General features: G+C 35.7%; 2 protein-coding genes across 2 annotated transcripts in view; both read right to left on the minus strand.

Annotated features, from left to right (window-relative positions):
• The window catches only part of LOC109233183 (probable magnesium transporter NIPA6), a 5,937-nt gene extending 2,450 nt beyond the window's left edge, over positions 1–3,487 (minus strand). The window contains exons 1-6 of the mRNA XM_019398965.1: positions 3,073–3,487; positions 2,891–2,947; positions 2,315–2,405; positions 2,073–2,233; positions 1,861–1,988; positions 1,563–1,700 (exon numbers count right to left, since the gene is read on the minus strand). Coding sequence (XP_019254510.1) covers positions 1,563–1,700; positions 1,861–1,988; positions 2,073–2,233; positions 2,315–2,405; positions 2,891–2,947; positions 3,073–3,202 — 705 coding nt within the window. The 5' untranslated portion in view covers positions 3,203–3,487. The remainder of the gene's footprint in view (positions 1–1,562; positions 1,701–1,860; positions 1,989–2,072; positions 2,234–2,314; positions 2,406–2,890; positions 2,948–3,072) is intronic.
• Positions 6,487–11,000, minus strand: LOC109233184. Its single transcript, XM_019398966.1, has 6 exons — positions 10,770–11,000; positions 8,950–9,003; positions 8,793–8,862; positions 7,968–8,008; positions 6,887–6,946; positions 6,487–6,734 (listed from the first exon to the last, which is right to left on the minus strand). The coding sequence occupies exons 1-6, from the start codon at positions 10,833–10,835 to the stop codon at positions 6,684–6,686; spliced, it is 342 nt and encodes a 113-aa protein (XP_019254511.1). The 5' UTR covers positions 10,836–11,000; the 3' UTR covers positions 6,487–6,683.

A 13,086-nucleotide genomic window follows, 5' to 3' on the forward strand; every position in this document is an offset into this window, starting at 1 on the left:
AACAGCAATTTAGTAACTCATATAAAAGTTTTAAACTAGAGCGATATATGTCGCGGAGAAGAAAATTAGACGTTTTAGAGTCTTTATCTAGAAACTATTTTTTCAAGAGATATATGATACCGATTCTTCAACCTTCCTCAAATTCTTCTGTCACTTCTTCATTGCTTCATTGTTAATATACGTCGTCAATATCACTCAATATACTATTATTCTAGAAGATCAACTACAAGGACTGAATGAAGATTAACAACCTAGACAAACAAAGTTACTATCATGATAAATGGTTTCATTTTGATGAAAATCGACCCATCAAGCAGTTACAGATTTTGGCACCTTTTATAAAGTTTTCCAGTTGCACGAAACGGTTTTGGCATTGTTTTGAGGGAAATTCTGTTGACAACGTTGGTATTTGAGAGTAAGGAAGAAGAAAAAGCTCAAAATTATAATTTTCCCTGATCAAAATTATAAAATTTTGTTATTCATCATTAGCAATAATCTGAAAGCATAAACTGCTGGAGAAAGCCTATCTCTCATGACTTGCAATATACATATTTAGAGGCTGCCTTACTTCTCTGATGCAGTTACTAGTGTATTGATGAATAAAAACACAAATAACTGAGAGCTTTTGAAGGGGCAGAATACGATTTTGTACAGATTAGAACATGTATTGTAATTTAGATAACTTTTGGAGCACCCATGAGGTTCCTGTTAGTGTAGTTGGATGTCTTTTTGTAGAGAATCATATTTTCGTGTACTTCTCTACTTTTTGGTATACTTCTTGTATATGGTGTTTCACCCGCAACATCAATAAGCTATTTATTGAAAGAAACAGCACAACAAAGGGATAAAACAAGGTGAAAGAAAATGAACGGTACAGAAGTATTGTCAATCTTTCCTTGGGCATAATATCTGACAGTAAGTCTTCAATTATCAGAATTTCCATAAGATTTTCTGAGTTCTCCTCCTTTCTTCTGCATACTCTTAACATCAAAGAAAGCAACAGTAAGTGTGATTTGCTACCGAACTTTGTGTTCGCTGAAACACTGGAGTTTGAAGTACCACTACACCAGTGTGTAATTCGTTCTATCTGGGAGGAAATAATCCATAACCTTGGGTACTAGGAGGGGATTAAATTCCTTAAGGAAACACTGTGAATTCAGTGGGCTCGGATTAACTTTTGTTTTGTTTACATTTTCTGTTTATATGTTGTTTTATCTTTTCCCGAATTAGTTTACAAATACAGTTTACTAACAAATTTTGCCCAAAAGTTTACATAAGCTACATCGTATCATAGTTTCTACTCTCTCACCTAGTTCTTATTTGTATAAATGAATAAACAGGAAAAGCAGAAGATCCACGAAAAAAGAGAGGTACAAAGGAACTTGTCAAGAAAGAACGGCAAAGAAGGAAACAAGGAATTCTAGGAAAGAGAACAAGGCGATCAGAAGAATTTCGCGGCACTCTTAGAATCTCGAAGGATGAATTAGCAGTTCAATTTGAAGAGTAAGTTTGTGGACAAAATGTGTTACATTACAAAAATAGTTAAAATATTAGCTACTCACCTTATTGAGATAGTTCATTTGTGTAACGACGCAAACTGCCACAACAAACATAAAAAACCAGGTTTCCGGATACATCAACTGGTTCTTTCCCTCAACAGTTAACTTTAGTGAAGTACCAAGGGCTTTAACACTCATAACCTGCATGTTAAACAGAATAGAGGAACATAAATTCTAGTGCACCTATGCAAAGAATTATGGAGATTTTAGTTATTCACTTAACCAACACAAATAAGATTTTGCAGAAATTGAGAATTTAAAAGATAGACCACAAGGCAAGGCATCCAATTTAATGTTTTACCGAGAGAGAACCCATCAATGAGCATATTCCAGTGAAAACAAGGACATTCGAGTGTCCACATTGAGGAGCAAAGTAGAAGACAAGAATAAAAACCAAGACAAGGACCGATCCCACGTAAAGCAGAAATGCTGGGAAAAAAAGGAAATGAAGTTAGATAAGTGTAGATGATCGCAAAGGAACTAGATGATTTGGTCAAGATAGAAGCATCTCACCTTTTTGAGTTGCCATGTACCATATTTCTTTGACAGAAGAGATAGCATGCTCCTGTGGTGCGTGGATAACTATCACGATAGAACCAGCAATGCACATAACACAACCCAAAATTCCAAGCGGATGCAACTTTTCTTTCAAAACAATCTGAGCTAGTACAGCACTGCAAGAGTTTTTGGCCATAAGAACAGTTAAACAACCAAAAGTATATCTTCAGTCTTACCGAATTACCAAGATTACACACCTGACAATGATACTCAATGCACCAAGAGGGGTAACAAGAACCGCCGGAGCAAATGCATATGCCACAAAATTCGCAACCTCCCCGACAATCACTATGAGAAGCAAAACAAGAAGAATATCCTATGGACAGTCAGCCAATGGCCAAGAAAGAAAAATCTAGACATAGGCCACACCTTACTTCTGTTTGGACAAATTCAGGAAACATATCAATAACATCAATAGGCTAGATGGCTTATTGACAGATAACTTCAATAACAACTACTACTATGCCTCAATCACAAGCAAATTGAGGTCGGTTATATGAATCATCACTGACCATATCGCTTCATTAAAGCTCATCTAAGACCAATATTAGTACAAAATTATAAAAGAAAAAAGAAAGGAACACTAACCAATTATTAGTCTTACTTCCCAAAAAACTTCAATAAATTATATTCAAATATACACTTCTACCAGTCCTTTCTAGCAGTAGCACTGTATCAAACATTCTAAGAACACACACACACACACACACAAAAATGCTGTAATTAAGGATATTAGGACAGCATAAAACAGAAACAAAAAGGAGAAAACTTACTTGTGACCATTCCAATCCACCAAAGGGGCTCCAATAGATATGAATACCCACCAACACCTACAAAAAAACCAAGAAAACTCAAACAAGATTCATATTACAGAACAAGCAACAAAAAGTCAAAAAGATTAAAACTTTACACACTTCCATAATAGAACAAACAGAAAATTGGACACCCCACATACCAGCTCTAACACCAGAGACTACAGCAGCTCTTCTAAGGCCTTTTTTCTTGATAATAAAACTTGCCCCTATAAACACACTTGAAAGCAAAGCCAAAATGATTCCAGTCATATTATCTTTAGAAAAAACCATGTTTAAAAAACCTCTCTTTATTTTTTCTTTCTTCTTCTTTTTTTCTTCATGGAAATGTGAAAATCATCAACTTTTCTTTATTGGGTCATCAAATCTTGAACTCAATCACAGAAAAGTTCCTTTCTTTTTTACACTTGTTGGTTTTTTTAATAAGATTGTATTGGCATATTGTATGTGCTGCAATTGGTCAGATCCAGCTCATTCTTGAAGATAGGACAAATGGGTCCTATGATGTCTTGACAATGGAGGGAATACCAACCTTAGATCATAGTCATCTAAGGTATATACTCATTCTTGATTCTTGTTTCATGTTGCATATCCTCACATGTTATTTTTATATTCAACAAAATATGTATCATATTCTTTTATTTGAGAGAATATTAATTAGAAGGGATTTTGAACTATTTCACTTTTATTTATGTTTTAAGATATAATCTCTTTTTATTTATTTCAAGAATAATTACTGTTAACGGTAAAGTAGAAAAAAATAATTAATTTGTCTTGAATTTTTAAACGACAAAGAATTTGAGACAATTACTTTTAAAAATCACGACAGATTATTTAAGATGGAAGGAGTATCACTTTTCCAAATTTACACAATTTTAAGCAGGTAAAAACTTTTATGCTAAACTATATTAAAAATAAATTTGTCTACGTAAAGTTATTTGACTTTTTAAATATTAATTGTGCTACATAATAAATTTTCTTAAGGAATGTTTTACTGCTTCCTCTGTCCAAATTGTTGTTGGGTTTGATAGTTAAAGTTATATGTATATAACAAAGAAGAAAAAGAATCTAATTAGTGGTCCTAAATTGACTTTTATGCTCATTTGACCAATTTTCCCAGTAACAAAAATTAGAAAATGAGAGCAGTCACTTCTTAAAATAGGATACAAATAATATGAAATTATTAAGTTTTGATTGCAAAACACTACGCAAATAATGAGTATTTTTATAGTCAAATATCAAGAGTTTTATTTGCTTAATTTTGATTCGACGGTCTCCTAAGCATCTATAAAGCGGTGGTTAGACCGGCCATGATGTATGGGGCTGAGTGTTGGGTTGTTATAACTCACATATTGAGAAGATGAAGGTAGTAGAAATGAGGATGTTGAGGTGGATGTGCGGGCACACTAGGATGGATAAGATTAGTAATGATGATATTCGGGAGAAGGTGCACGTGGCTCCCATTGATGACAAGATGCGGAAAGCGAGGCTCAGATGGTTCGGGCATGTTAAGAGGAGAAGCCCAGATGCTCCGGTAAGGAGGTGTGAGGGGCTAGTTGCGGAGGGCATGAGAAGAGGTAGAGGGTGGCCTAAGAAGTATTGGGGAGAGGTGATCAGGCAGGATATGGCGAGGCTTCAGATTTCCGAGGACATGTCACTTGATAGGAAGAGGTCGAGTATTAGAGTTGTAGGTTAGAAGGTGCTTAGTTGAGTCTTGCCTTACTTCGTACCTTTCTGAGACTAGCCTGGTAGGGTTTTTGTCTAAGATAGCTAGTGGCAACGTTGTGTCTTACTATTTCGCTTTTTAGTACAGGACCTATTTACTAGCTATCGCTTTTGCTTTGCTTTGCATCTATCTTCTGGATTTTATGTTGTTCCTATTTTCCTATGACTTCTGTGGTGATACTAATATTGTCTCCTTTTGTCCTTTTGTTTTCTTGAGCCGAGGGTCTTTCAGAAACAGCCTCTCTACCCCTTCGGAGTAGAGGTAAGGTCTGTGTAAACACTACCCTCCCCAGACCCCACTAGTGGGATTTTACTGGGTTGTTGTTGTTGTTTGAGGTAAGGTCTGTGTAAACACTACCCTCCCCAGACCCCACTAGTGGGATTTTACTGGGTTGTTGTTGTTGTTTGTGGTGGTCTCCGAAGCATTATTCTACACACCAGTTCTAAAAAATATGTACATAAAATACATAATTTAACGAAAAATCCGTGGGTTCACGTGCCTCATGTATTTGCTTATAAATCTGCCCCTGACCTTGACTATCTTCCGAAGTTCTTAATAATTTATCGATTAAAGACTGTAAGAGCAGACTGCTTTACATTCAACCACACCACAATGACCCCCAAAGCGATCTTCATCTAGTTGCAGGACAAATTCAAAAGCCAATTGCTGGCTCTCAATAATTAGTTAAATGGCAACCATTTTAGATGATACTTTTCTTTAAGTGTGAGAATTTTAGTGGTTATCGTGGTAATTATCATCTACAATATTGATCACCATAAATTTCTTTTTCTTTTGAAGAAAGTAAGACGAAAAGAATATTTCTTTTGTTTTTCTTAATAATTTGGCTCCAATACACTCATCTCCGTGATTGATTGGAGTCTTACGTCAGTATATTATTATACAATTGCCTATGTTGTTGACCTACTAGGCTGGAGTATATATCTAGTGATTTAATACTCCTTTCGTAAGAGTAGTTTCATCCGAATATGCTTTACTCCGAGATGTCCAATCAAATATTGCGCCTCAACGCATTTCCGGAAGAACCAGCTAGCTCTAGGTTCGAATGACAATTCACTCCTAACCACAACTCATTTGCTGATGCCTCAACGCATTTCCGGAAGAACCAACTAGCTCTAGGTTCGAGTGGCAATTCACTCCTAACCAAAACTTATTTACTGATTCATCATTCTCCCATGCGGCTGATTAATTAGGTTAAGAAAAATATGAGGCCACCCTATTAAAGAGAGCATTAAGGATACATCGACTCTCTTGGATTTCACGTCATAGCATATATATACCCGAACTGAGCATATCCAAGAAAGACACAAGTGGTTGCCTTGGGGACAATGTTTCTCTTAAATGCGCAGGAATATGAACAAAACACGTGCATCTAAACACTCGCAAATGCCTACTGCCCGGACCTCCACTTAAAATCTCCCAGGTTCGATTCCAATTACCCTATGAAGACTCGCTTTCGCTACGGCTACGGTGGGTTCACTTAACCAAGCTACTGCCAACCAAATTGTAGAGGGATCAATTGGAAAAGATGCTGATACATCAAGATTTTGTGGTACTGACATTGCTATTTGCCACAACAAAGATGCAGTGAGATCCTTCTTTGCTTAGTGCGCAATCCTATCATTAATTAGTAATTTGATAAAAAAGATAATTAATCTGCTGTAATATGTAACTAAATTAATTGTAAACATATTAAACGGTAACTACACCAGGTTGAGGTGAAAAAAAATAGTGGTCGTGCGCACTGAAGAGGGAGAGGGGCAGTGAGTAAACAACAAGAATAGCATTGGTCATCAACCATTTAACCAAAAAATAAAACAAAGATGTGACAAAACAATAAGAGCAAATCAAAACTAAAAGATTTTTACAGAGTAAACATAATTTCACTAAAAGAAAGAAGAAGATATAACTCAATGTAATAATACATTAACAAAAAAGAAAATATAAGTTACACAATAGCTATATCCAGAACATCAAAAAAGTAACAACATTTCAGGAAGGAAAAAAACTTCATGAGTTCAGCAAGCTCCGAGCAGCTTCCAAACTCAGCTCTTCATTCACCTGAAAGTCATAAAGGTTTCCAAAGTCAACTTACAACAGAATTTTTAGGCGATTGGCTAAAACGAAATGAAGATACACATTTTCAGTGAATCATACGTAAAGAAAGCAGGAAAATTTTCTGCTTGGGTTACTTCAGAAAGTGATATACTTACAAGTTTCCTGTAAACTTGTTGAAATGCCTTGCAAAAAGCTTCCGCTTCCGCTGGACCCATCTGTAGAAAGCCAGAGCCCCTTGTTAGGTGTTATCATAGATGATGTATTTTTCTTTTGTTATAACTGAGAAATTCCTGAGAGGCAGCTGGTGTACGGTTCAAAGTTTCATGGAAAATAGGCCAGCCCCTCTTAAATACCAGGCTTTTAGCCTTCGGCAGGAATCGAATTCGTGACTTGCGCTAATCTACACATCACGCGTTGCGTCTTACCACTCTTACCATCGAGCCAAGGCCCCTGGGGCTAGTAAGATGAAATATTGCACACAAACCATCTGATGAAGTTTTGTTCAAGACATTCTCAATCGTCTAACTAGGATTATAATTTTTGAGTTCAACTCTCAACGAGAGCAATACTGCTTGCTTGGTAACTCAGCAGCTTTTTCAGCAGTTGTTCCTACCTAATCGTCCCTTCTGACATAGCACAAAACATAAATGACTTTTGAATTAACCGTGCTGTAGTTTTAGCTATATTATTTCGGTCTTCTCGGTCAGAAAAATCTCCAGGGTGGTGATCATTTGAACTTCTGAGATTTCTAATTCGCCTTCTAATGCCTCTAATTAAAGCAGTCCTCCTAAACGTTTCCACCAAATTCTATTACTTCCAGAAGCCTCATGCTAATCGAAAATGGGCATTTGGTTAAACTTGCATTAGTACTTCACCAACAAACCACTCAACTTCCTCCCCAATCTGAAGGTATCAATTTAGGAGTTTGTCTATGTATCCTCTTTGATCATTGATGGAATATGAACTATTTATCACAATTTGATGATTTATCCCCAGGAAGAATCATTAAAACAGCCCAATGAAAGAATTATTAGGATGTACAGACCTAAGGAAACACTATAGTAGTGAACTCACTCCATCTGCTCAAGCAATTATATGAAGGAATAACAGATTCAGAACAAAGCAAAGTTTTGAATCTACTAGGCATAGCTGGACAATATCTAATAGTACAGCATAGGGATCTTCATGATGACTCTACGCAAAAATTACATAAACAACGATTATAAAAGGACACACCTTTTTCTCAGCAGCTGCTTTTAGTTTGCCCCAAAATGCTTCTGTAACAAGAAAGTGATTCAGTTACTGAGATCTTTCCATGAAGGTGTAAGAGATACAAACTGAGCAATCTCAATATTGCCAAATAACTTCATTACCATTAAAAATAATTTCAACTCTGAAAAGAATCAAAATAAGTAGAGTTTTTGAATTTTATTTTAAATATTAAAAAATTTAGATAGGTTTTTGGAATTTAAATTTCTAACAAGAAGATTGCTGCAGAAACATTAAGAGGGGACCTCCGAACAGAGGCGGATTTAGGGGGGCGCAAGGGTATTCACCCGAACCCCCTTCGCCGAAAAATTACACTGTGTATATAAGGCAAAATCTGGTTTTTACCTCTATATATTATGTTTTGAACCCCCTTCACACAACCCAAAAGCATGGCTTAGTGGTCAAGGGGGTTCAAAACCATTATGAGGTCACTGGTTCAATTCCCACTAGCTACAATCTCATTAAACTTTTTAACTTATTCCTTTTTTGAACCCCCTTAGCAAAAGCCCTGCCTCCGCCACTGCCTCCAAAAAGAGAAGAAAACGACAACGAAAGACGGTACACAGTAACTTAAGATGGATATTAAATGACTGTAACAATCTGCAAGAATATACACTGTAGGGAAAAAGCGCACCCTTAAAAAATGCAGTTGAGTAGGTTGTTAGTTTTTATGATCTAAAGACAGCACTATTCTCATGCAGGTTGAATAATTCTAAATTAATTACTACATGACAGAGAATAGTTTTTGGTCATTTTCACCCGAGCAAAGCAACTGATAACGTCATAACATACCACCATGATCCATTGCTCGAGTACTGGACTCTACACTTTCCTTACTATGCCCGTCTTGCAATTGCTTCACCTGATGAAGCTTCTGGTGTTAGGGGAAATAATCATAACCTGAAAACAAAGCTTCAGATGATTACATGAGGAAAAATTTCTGCCATACCTCCTCTTTCTGCTTGGATTGGGAAGTTGACTGCCTTGATGTATCCAACTCAAGCTGATGGGAACAAACACAACACAAAGGAGAGTCAGCAGGTAAGACCATTAAAAAGAAAGCACTAGGAAACTGAAGAAGAAAAAGAACGAGCTGGAAAATAAATGAAACTAGCACTAGATGAGATCAATATGATCTGGATGGGAGCATGAAAGGTATTGGGATATACTTGTCTAGAATTCACACTTTCACATCTCAGATATTTGGAGTCTCATATTTTGGGCAACGAATTCTATTGCAGCAATCCCACATTCATTGAAGCAAAAGAGTTTACAGGTCCCACATGCTGAGCAGTTGGACTTGGACACCCCTCCATTTCACTTCTTCCTCATTTACATCCAAAAAAAGTTGAGTTAAATCCCACCATACCGCAGAGTTTACACCACTCTTTTCTATTTTTGGACCCTAACTAAAAGGCTAAGGTATTCCACTTTTTCTAAGCATGTAAGAACATGTGACAAAGATGGCAAGCCATGAAATCAGCTCAGATGATTCTTCTGTATCGCGTGACATAACTATTGAATATCCCAATTGCATCAACGAAGAGATAATACTACTCCAAAGGGAATACAAGACAAACAACCTAATAGAGCCTTTAGGCTGGTATGGACTATGGAGTGGACATTTGTTGAGATTTGAATACTTATGAGTGTATAACTGTAGATTCAGGACAGAAAGAAGCTGAAAGAGGACAATTACTTTTTATTGTTTAGACCATATCAGTTAATTCTGTGAAGTAATAGACCAACCAAGGGATATTGATATTAATTTACAGTGATGAATTTAAATCACATTACACTAGAAAAGCAATTCAGTTTGACGATGTTTCTTCCGGTAAATGGAAAAGTCAGTTTTTTTTATAGACGTCTCTTGCTTTATCGAAGGCTGATATAGAGAATAAATTCCTACATTTCTTATCGAAGCCCACCTACTGCCTTCTTTCCGGAGCAACAAAACTATTAACTCGTTCGTGCTTCAAGGGAGAAAAAAGGAACAATCAAGATAATGGTTTCAAAAGCTACTTTATACTCCACCACTGGATTAAAACTCTACAAATTTCACAGGTTGTTTGAGTTGCTAAAACCACAAGGCCTACAACTAAAAATTCAGCACCCCAAATTGGTCCAAGATTCCAGAAAGCAAGTTGGATCACCCAAAAAACTGCCAACTTTAGCACGATAATTCTAGGAGAAGCTACACATTTGGCCGTTCGGTAAAAAATATTTACAGCACCTAGCCAATGTAAATATATTACATACTAATTATGTATAATACATACATTTTTCGGCTATTTTTTGGGCGGACGGCTATTTAAGTTAATTTCTCATAATTTTTTTATAACTGTAATTTCTAAGTCTTGATTAGCAAAAGTAAACCCAAACACTGCAAATCTAAAGAAAAAAAAAAGGAAACATTTTACTACCAGCAAATTGATGATAATGGGGAAACTCAGATTGCTTAATAAGCTCCAAGTTTTAAAAAATCTACAGCATAAAACACCCAAAACATCAATTTGGAGCTTAATAACCTTAATCAAGTTCAAAATCAACTTGAATCAAGTCAGCATATAATAACCTTATTCACCCTACTTGAGAACTTGATTAGAAAAACCCTAAAAAACCCAAAAAAAAACCCCATAAAATCAAAAAACATAATCAAGTGGGTATTAAGTGAAAAAGATACTTAATTAGAACCTATTTTTTTCAATTTTATCGAATGATGTATTAAAGATTGCTCATTTATAGAGAGGAAAAAGGAGAGAGCTTTACGTAATAATCGGGAGAGCGAACGGCTGGGAAGAGCTCAAGAAGACGTCTAAATTCTTGCTCATCCATTTTTCTGATCTCTCTTTTGCTCTGCTTCTGCAAAAAACTGCTGGAGAAAGTGTTTTGTTAAATTTGTTTAGAATGGGTTGAAGGGAAAGGAAAATAAAGGAAAAAGGAATTTATATGTCGTATTCATTAATGCGATTTATGAGTCGTTCACACAATTCGGCTAGTCGCATTCCATGTTCCAATTCAGCTATTTATATGTCGAAATTCACGTACTAAGACTTACAATCTGTTTGAATCATTGTTCCACCTCATTTTATAATGTATTGCATTATATTGTATCGTATCGTTTTATAAATACAATGTTTGGATAAATTGTATTGTTTTGCTGTTTGGTTTGACTGTATCGTACTGTACTGTAACTAATAAATTGACTAAAATACCCTCAATTGTTTAAATATTAAATTTATCAAAATTTATGCATAAAAATAATTTTAAAAACAAAACAGAAGAAGGCAAAACACCTTAAGAAAGCAGAACAAAGGAGCGAGACACAAGAAGACAAATAAAGGAGCACAACAAACTAGAATTGAGTTAAAAGCAAATTAGATAAAGGAGCGAGATAGAAGAAGGCAAAACAAAGGAGCACAACTAATTAGAATTGAGTTAAAAGCAAATTAGGAGAAAAAATAAAACAGAAGGCGGCAAAACACCTTTAACGTTGGCGGCTGAAGTTCTGGAAAAAAATAAAGTAGGTTATAGGTTGGAGATTTGGAGTTAAAATAGAAAAAAAAAGAAGGTAAAGGGTAAAATAAAATTGTGGAGTAATAAGTTAGGGCATAAATGAAAAGAAAAATAGGAAACAATCCGACCATACCAAATCGGTTGTTTCAAAAAAGGGGATTTTTCATTGTTGCGGAACAATGGATTTAACAATACAATACAACCAATTTTAATGAAACAATCAAAACAAACATTATTTTGGGATAACAATACAATAGGATACAACGGGGAACAACCATCCAAACAAGCTGTTAGATAGTCCTAACTATGGGTATAGGAGTAGCTTTGTCCCGTATTTATACTAGTGAATATAAAATATCCCTTATCTTTATAAAAGTGGACAACTTTGATCTATCCATTAATAGGGTTAATAACACTAACAGAAAAATGCTTGACTTGGGGTTAAATAGAACGGCATTGTCCAAAGTTAATTTTGTTTTACACGTAACTCTCCCTCATCTTCAACATAGAGATCCCCCTCATATCCATTCCCCGTGACGGGATATTAGTGTTCACGAAATGAATAATTTTGCACCTTGGATTGCGAAGTGCGAAGAAGAAAGAAGGAAAGGTCCTCTCTTCTTTTGTTCAGTCGTTTCGTTTAGTTTAACAGTTGCTAGTTGCTTTGATATTTCCCGTTACTTTTACTAACCCTATTAAGTGGTAGACCAAAGTTGTCAATTTTTATAAAGATAAGAGATGTTTCGTATTCACTAGTATAAATAAGGGATAAAGTTACTCCTATATGCATAGTTAAGGGACTATCTAAGTCTTTCACCCTCGAAATTCACTACAAGTTCCATATAAATTTTTTTTACGGAAAAGGGCCTAAAATACCCCCGTAGTCTTCGCCCAGGTGCACAAATACCCTTCGTTAAGTCATCTGTGTCCCTACAGTTACCCAAACCTTGGCATTATTACCCCTCTAGGCTAACGGACGTATCTTTAGCCTCCTGCCACTATTAATAAGTCTTAATTAATGTTAACCAATTCGTACCAATCCCCCCCACCCCTTTTCCCGACCCTACCTCCTTTTATTTACTCCCCATCGCCTCTTTCCTTTCTTCTTCTTCTTCTTCTTCTTCTTCTTCTTCTTCTTCTTCTTCTTCTTCTTCTTCTTCTTCTTCTTCTTCTTCTTCTTCTTCTTCTTCTTCTTCTATGATTTCAATATCAACTCAATTTTTCTGGCCATATCATGAACTTTGAAATAAATTTAGGTTTAGGGTAATTTTCTGTCATCTTCAGCATCTTTGTTGTGACAAAATACACTCACACAAGTATACGTGGTCGTCAAGTAATAAAGTGATAAGAGAGTGTCGAACCCACGAGGACTTGTTATCAACTATTAACTAGATCAGACTATTCTAATTATCTGAACAAGGATTAAACCTAAAGTAGTGATGCTAAAATAATTATATTAAAAGAAAATAAATAATAAACTCTGAACAAAGGAAGAATAGATTTTTATGTATCAAAGCAATGAAAACGATCCAGGGTTATGGGCTACCTAACATTCCTATTGTATTCTTTA

Source organism: Nicotiana attenuata, chromosome 10 (genome assembly GCF_001879085.1).
Source record: "Nicotiana attenuata strain UT chromosome 10, NIATTr2, whole genome shotgun sequence".
Classification (NCBI taxonomy): domain Eukaryota; kingdom Viridiplantae; phylum Streptophyta; class Magnoliopsida; order Solanales; family Solanaceae; genus Nicotiana; species Nicotiana attenuata.

What these genes read in the sequence shown, in the direction of transcription:
- LOC109233184 (XM_019398966.1), bottom strand. Translation starts at nt 10,835, where the DNA reads ATGGATGAGCAAGAATTTAGACGTCTTCTTGAGCTCTTCCCAGCCGTT. An exon ending in TCGAGCAATGGATCATGGTG is followed by an intron (nt 8,009 to 8,792) that starts GTATGTTATGAC and finishes TTCTTGTTACAG; the next exon opens with AAGCATTTTGGGGCAAACTA. An exon ending in AACAAGTTTACAGGAAACTT is followed by an intron (nt 6,735 to 6,886) that starts GTAAGTATATCA and finishes TATGACTTTCAG; the next exon opens with GTGAATGAAGAGCTGAGTTT.